Source organism: Myotis brandtii, unplaced genomic scaffold (genome assembly GCF_000412655.1).
Source record: "Myotis brandtii unplaced genomic scaffold, ASM41265v1 scaffold305, whole genome shotgun sequence".
Taxonomy (NCBI): Eukaryota; Metazoa; Chordata; class Mammalia; order Chiroptera; family Vespertilionidae; genus Myotis; species Myotis brandtii.
The window spans coordinates 1,182,113-1,189,141 of record NW_005361652.1 but is presented as its reverse complement, the minus strand read 5'-3'; the positions used below and the strand labels follow the sequence as shown (position 1 = coordinate 1,189,141).

Genomic DNA, 7,029 nt, shown 5'->3' with positions numbered 1-7,029 from the left:
GAGAGAGAAACATTGATCAGCTGCCTCCTGCACACCCCCCACTGGGGATGTGCCCGCAACCAAGGTACGTGCCCCTGACCGGAATCGAACATGGAACCCTCCAGTCCGCAGGCCGACGCTCTATCCACTGAGCCAAACCAGCCAGGGCAATTCCTTTTATTTTTAATTAGCAAATCCCTTTTAACACTGATGAGGAAATTCTACAATAAGTCAAAAGAAAAAGTCTCCTATGGTCTGCTGGCTCTTGCTCCCCACTGTTGAGATTGATGAATATGATTCTTTAATATTTCCTGTCTGATTAGAACAGCCGTGGGCAAACTACGGCCCGCGGGCCGGATCCGGCCCGTTTGAAATGAATAAAACTAAAAAAAAAAAAAAGACCGTACCCTTTTATGTAATGATGTTTACTTTGAATTTATATTAGTTCACACAAACACTCCATCCATGCTTTTGTTCCGGCCCTCCGGTCCAGTTTAAGGACCCATTGTGGCCCTCGAGTCAAAAAGTTTGCCCACCCCTGGATTAGAATGTTTTCATATCCCTGCCTCTTCAAAATCATTCACTGTGAAATGGAGTAATAACTCGAGGGTCTCAGAATCCTACTCTCAATTTGTCAACAACTGGGAAGTAATGTTATCCCATTTTGTTCAGTTTCTAAAGCAAATTTCCTCTACTCTCAGCCTTCATTTCCTTCTTTCCTCTTCACTAATTGCCCCTATAGGCAGAACTAGTGACATAAGTAAGAGATAGGTGGGATCACCTAGTATGAGTTGCATCAGGGTATTTCTATCCTGACTAACCATTTCTGCTCTGCATATAATGAGGCTTTCCCATGATAGATTTACATATGTGTGTACATGTGTACACATACACCATTGAAGAGAGAAATGAGTACCTGAATTGGGCATTAAATAAATACATTACTTTCTCCTAGTTTTATCTTTTTTAAATTTTTTAAATTTATTTCAGAGAGAGGAAGGGAAAGGGAGAGAGGAATATAAACATCAATGATAACAGAGAATCATTGATTAGCTGCCTCCTGCATACCCCTGACTAGGGATTGAGCCCACAACCTAGGCATGTGCCCTGACCAGAATCAAACCATGACCTCCTGGTTTATGGGTCAATGCTCAACCACTGAGCCACATTAACCAGGCTTTTCTACTTTTATGTATCACTACTTTCCTTCAAAGTATATTATGCAAATTTTGTAGCCAGAGGTGAATGACATCCCCCAATGTTAACCCAGGAGTTTATATAACAGAACTGCTTACCACCAACTTATAAATATTTTAGTTCAATAAGAGAGAGTTTCCCAGCAGGCATGGCTCAATGATTGAGTGTCAATCTGTGAGCCAGAAGGTTGAGGTTCGATTCCAGGTCAGGACACATACCCAAGTTGTGGGCTCAATCCCCAGTGTGGGGCATGCAGAAGGCAGCAGATCAATGGTTCTCTCTCATCATTGATGTTTCTATCTCTCTCTCTCTCCCTCTTCCTTCTTCTCTGAAATCAATAATATATATATTTTTTTAAAGAGAGAGAGAGAGAGAGAGAGAGAGAGAGAGATTACAAAGGTAACCAACCAACTTGCAAATCTGGGCTCTTGGTAAGCGGAAGGACTAGCTAAGTCTAGTTTTTCTGGCTGACCCCATTCCAACCCATCCCTGTTCTTAAAAAACAAAAATATTTGCCCTACTGACAAATGGAACAGTGGATTTCCTTTGCTTGTTGGGGGCGTAGTAATCATACTTCTTTGACTATCTTGGGAACAGTGCAAAAAAAAAAAAAGAACGAGAGAGAGAGAGAGAGAGAGAGACACCTTATATTATATATATTGGTCTCAGATGAAGTCTGGCTAGAGAGGACAGAATTAATGTCACTGCCAAGTAAGAGCACAAAGTAGAAACTATTGAAATAATTTACATACCATAAAGTGTACCCCTTTAATAGTATACAATTTTAGAATGTTTATAGAGTTGTATAATAACCATCACCTTAATCTAATTTTCATTGTCCACCGCCAATAAAACCCCATAGCCATTAGCAACCTCTCCACATTCAATTAGTCTTACATTCACATTATTCTCCTCTCACAATCCTGGGTAATGTTGCCCGATGGTCCGTGGTTCCAATTAAATGCCAACAGGCATTCCCATTTTGGGGTGCAGTGAAAAAGGAAACTTTATTCAGTGCACACAGCCAATTGTAATAAGTTATGGCTAGCACAGCTGTGGAACAGCTCAATAGTGTTACAGCTCAATTATGAAGCAGAATGTCTGTGAAACAGCATGGCTGTGAGGAGGCCTTGGGGAGAGGCACTGAGCAATGCAGCCCTAGGAGGGACAGCCCTGGGGCTAGTTCCCTCTCAGCATAGACCAGTGGTCGGCAAACTGCGGCCCCTTGAGTGTGGCTCTTCCACAAAATACCACGTGCCGGCGCACACGTACAGTGCAATTGAAACTTCGTGGCCACACTCAAGGGGCCAAAGAGCCACATGTGGCTTTCGAGCCGCAGTTTGCCGACCACTGGCTTAGACAAATCTACTCTAGTCTGGTCTGCTCCACCTGTTCTGGTCTGGTCTTAGGTGTTTCAGCTCCATCTGGGAAATGTGGTCTTTAGCCTTCAATGAAAAGTGAAAGTGTGCTATCCAAAGGAGAGGAGGACTGACTTACTCGTATATAGACAGAAGTCCCCACAGCTGGTCCAAGATTTGTCCATCCACATGCTAATTAGCACTCAAAATCCTATCAGTTTGGGCCCAAAGGCAATGTCCTGATGGTCAATTGGACCCACTCTGATTGGTTGGTGAAAATGCTAATAGGGATATAGCTGTGCAACTCCAATTGGATGGAGAAAGCCTCAGTCCTATTGGCTGAAATACAATTTCATAAATTCCTTTATAAGGGCTGGCTCAGCTGTCAGGAACACACCAGTTAGGCAGTTCATTGTAGGCTTCTCCCTGAAGTGCAGTTTGTGCGCAGGACCTTTATTTAGAAACAGCTACTAGGCTCTGCTTTTAAATTTGAGCCAAGTTAGCCACTAGGAGCCTTTCTTGCTAGGTATCTTCTTTCTCAGGGTTCACATTAACCACTGATCTACTTTATTTTGCTATAAATTTGTCTATCCTGGACAACTTATTTAAATGCATCACACATTATGAGTTTTTTTTTGTGAGGCTTCCATCACTTATATTTTCAAGGTTCATTCATCCTGGTGGTGTTTTGTTTTTTGGGTGTTTTCTTTTTGTTGTTGTTGTTTTGCTGTTTAATAGCTTATTTCACATATTTCAATTCAGAAAAATCTATTTTGTTTTCTGTATTCAAAATTTTAGCATTTCACTTGAGAACATTGCCATTCATTATGATTTATTTATATTCTTTTTAAAGTCATTTCCTGTGTTGCTCACCTTTAAGCATGCATTCTATAACTAGTGTAACTAGTGTGGGGCAAAAGTAGGTTTACAGTTGTGAGTACACAGAGTTCATTCTTGTGTTATTATTTATCAGTAATTGTATTATTTTCCATATGAACAACTTTAAACATACTTTTACCCCACTCTTTTGTATGTGGATATTAAATTCTCCCAGTAACATTTATTGAAAAGTCTATTCTTTCTTAATTGAATGGTCTTGACATCATTGACCAGAGATGTATTGATTTATTTGTAGACTCCCATTAATTCTCCATTGATCTACATGCCTATCCTTATGTCAGTCAGTACTACGCTGTTTTAATTAGTGTAGCTTGTAGTGTTTTGAAATTGGGAAATGTGCGTTCCCAAACTTTTTTTTTCTTTATCAAGATGGTTTTGGCTATGTGGGCCTCTTTCAATTCCATGTGAATTTTAGAACCAAAATTAGCATTTCTGCATAAAAGGTCATTAGGATTTCAAGAAAGATTACATTTAATATGTAGATCACTTTGGGGAGTATTGCCCTCTTAACAATGTTAAGTCTACCCATGCATGAACAAAAGAAGTCTTCCCATTTATTCAGGGCTTCTTTAATTTCTTTGAACACTGTTCTGTAGTTTTCAGTGTACAATTTTGAGAGCTTTTGAAGGCTAATGCTTACACTCCATTAAATTACACAATGATTTTGTTGCCTTGCAGGGGAAGGGAGAGCAACAAATTGTAACCAGATAACTTTTCTAAAAATATATGATCAGTGGTCTTACACTGTGGTTTTAAATTTTTCAATAGCAAATATAAATACTTGAGTGTTCTCTTTAACTCTGTGGCATTGTTACTTCTTTGTATTTTATCACTGTAGTCCAACATGAAGAAACGACATATATTGCAATTGCTTTGAAATCATCAATTCATCTTTATGCATGGGCACCAAAGTCCTTTGATGAAAGCACTGCTATTAAAGTGAGTGGTTTCCTTTTCCTTTTGATAATGTTTTTATTTTGAAAAATTGTAAACAGAAAAAATATTTTAGAATATAGTAGCAGAAATATATACCATTCTTCTAGTTATTTTAATTTGGATATACCATGTCAATCATTATCATTTAACCATTTTTAGACAATTCACAGACACCAAAGGAAAGGAAAGTGGAGGGAAATCCCTGATCCCTCCCATTAGAGGACCTCCACACCATCTCCTCACTCCCAATTCCTGTAGTCACATAAAGACCTTCTCTTCTAGAGCCCCAACACAGGCTTTGTATGCCATCCCAATGACTTGAAACGGAGAAAGTCCCTGTCCAATTTTAGTGGACAGTGGAGAGCAAATGGAGGAGAAGAAAAGGCTTGGCAATATTAGAGGGTGGAACCCAATGGTAGAGGGATGAAGGGAGAGAAAGCCTTTACTTTAATTACCAGAGCTACAATAGATGGGGGATGGGAAGAGAAAGGTGGGTCTATATGCCTTCCAGGCTGAAACTCCAAATACATTTCTATCTAGAACTATCGCAATGAATAGTGCTTAGGCTTATTTTGATTACCAGCATTATTTCTATTTTTATATGGTTTAACTAAACTTCTATGGATCAGCCTCTTAAGGTAACCATTTGGCATCCCACACAATTAGGTTGCGGATGAGTTTTTAATCTAGTCTCATAAACTGGGGACTCCTTTTTTCTATATTGTCTGTTTATAATGCTCCAGAATTCTACTTAAATAGGATTATTTTATACTTAGTCCATAGTATTGAGGACTGATCAATAAATTAGCAGCATTATATGAAGTCTTAATCTAGGGTGTATATCAGAATCATCTGGCTCATTTGCTAAAAGTTTAGATCTCAACCCCAAGCCAATTAGTAGGTCTAAAGTGGGGCCTGGAAATCTATATATTTAGCAAATGTACCAGATAATTTTGAACAAGTTGGTACATCTACAAATTTTTTACAGAGTGCTGGTAAGAACACATCATGATAGACCTCATCCAGGTATTTATGAAATACTTTTGTATATTAGGTTAAGATCTCTTCACATGGTATATTTTGTAGGACAAAACTTATCACAAATCACATGTATACAATAAAGATAAGCTAATTTTTATGACTGCCCCTCAATGTCTATTTGCAAAATAAATATATTCTTTTATAAGTAATATAGAATACTATAAAGACATTCTGGGCCTGCCCTTCCAAAGACACATCCCTGATCTGATCTCCCTAAATTGGGCTTTGGTTTGGCTGTCAGTATTTGGATGTGGGTTTGTTCTTGGGTGTCTACTGATTGGTCAAAGCTGCCTGGTATGGGGCTGGAAAGCAAAGATGATAAGTACCAACAGTCTGTCTAGCCTGATACACAGTTCTTAGTTCAAGTCCTCATTCCAAATGCTTGAATACTACCACATGGCTACAATATGATGAATCCTGTGATGCTCAGTCCTCCACTGTGACCTGAACTTGGTGATGAATCCTATTTGGCTTTTTGTTTCCTTGAACTAGCAACCATAGGAGCCTAGAGTACATCCAGTTTATGGTAGGTTAACATGTCTGGCCTTTTTCATTCCCTACCAAGTATGCATTGATCAATCAGCAGACTCCAAAGGAGACTACATGTCCTATGAAGCCTGTATACGAATTCTGGCAAAAATACAGGCAGCTGATCCAGCGAACAATTTTAAGAGACCAGATGAGCTCCTTCATTTGCTGAAGCTCAAGGCAAGGAATTTAAAGACAGCAAACAGAGTGCAGGGTCATACAAGCCTCTTACGATTATTAGAGACTTGACCTTCAAAGGGAAACTCAATATTTAAGTTCTAAATATAATTATGTTCTTATTGTAGTACCAGATCTAATAAAAATTACAATACATAGGTCTCTAAATACATTATGTGATTTTTTTTTTTTACAATCACCTGAGTTTTATAAACCTGTTAAGCAAAGGGCAGGGGAATTTTTGCCTTAGAGTGTCATTTTTGGCCTTTTGGCCATATTTGCTTTTATATCTACAGGTATTTCCAACACTTGGTCATAAGCCAGTTACAGTTGACCTGGCTATTGGTTCTGAAAAAAGACTAAAGATTTTCTTCAGCTCAGCAAATGGATATCACATCATTGATGCAGAATCTGAGGTTATGTCTGATGTGACCCTGCCAAATAATGTAAGATCCTTGTATTGTTTATCACAATTTGAGTTTTTTACAACTGTCAAACTCTTAAAGAAATAAAATATGATTATCAATATCTATACTGAAATTGAGGCCTCAAAGGTAAGTATAGAGTGCCAGGAAGTAGTAATATATAAACAAAAATCACTGATGGTTTCTTAGTCCAGATAAATATATCTGTTCTGTAGACAAATAGTGTTAGTCTGGCACAATGTTTTTTGTTTTTAAATGAATAGAGTTTACACTTAAAAATTTGGACTTCTATTAATAAACCAAAAGATCTGACTACATTAGACCCACATTACTATCTAATCATTATCAATTGGAAATTATTTGTGCCTGCCTCCTTTTAGATGGAATATATGCTATACATTCCCTATTTATCTTTAGGTATTTACTAGAGGCCCAGTGCACAAAAATCTGTGCACTCGGCGGGGGGGGGGGGGGGCCTCCCCCCGCCC

General features: G+C 38.5%; 1 protein-coding gene across 1 annotated transcript in view; it reads left to right on the top strand.

Annotated features, from left to right (window-relative positions):
• The window catches only part of NRK (Nik related kinase), a 91,290-nt gene that overhangs the window by 71,085 nt on the left and 13,176 nt on the right, over positions 1–7,029 (top strand). The window contains exons 22-23 of the mRNA XM_014542595.1: positions 4,273–4,373; positions 6,413–6,562. Of these exons, the coding sequence (XP_014398081.1) occupies positions 4,273–4,373; positions 6,413–6,562 (251 nt within the window). The remainder of the gene's footprint in view (positions 1–4,272; positions 4,374–6,412; positions 6,563–7,029) is intronic.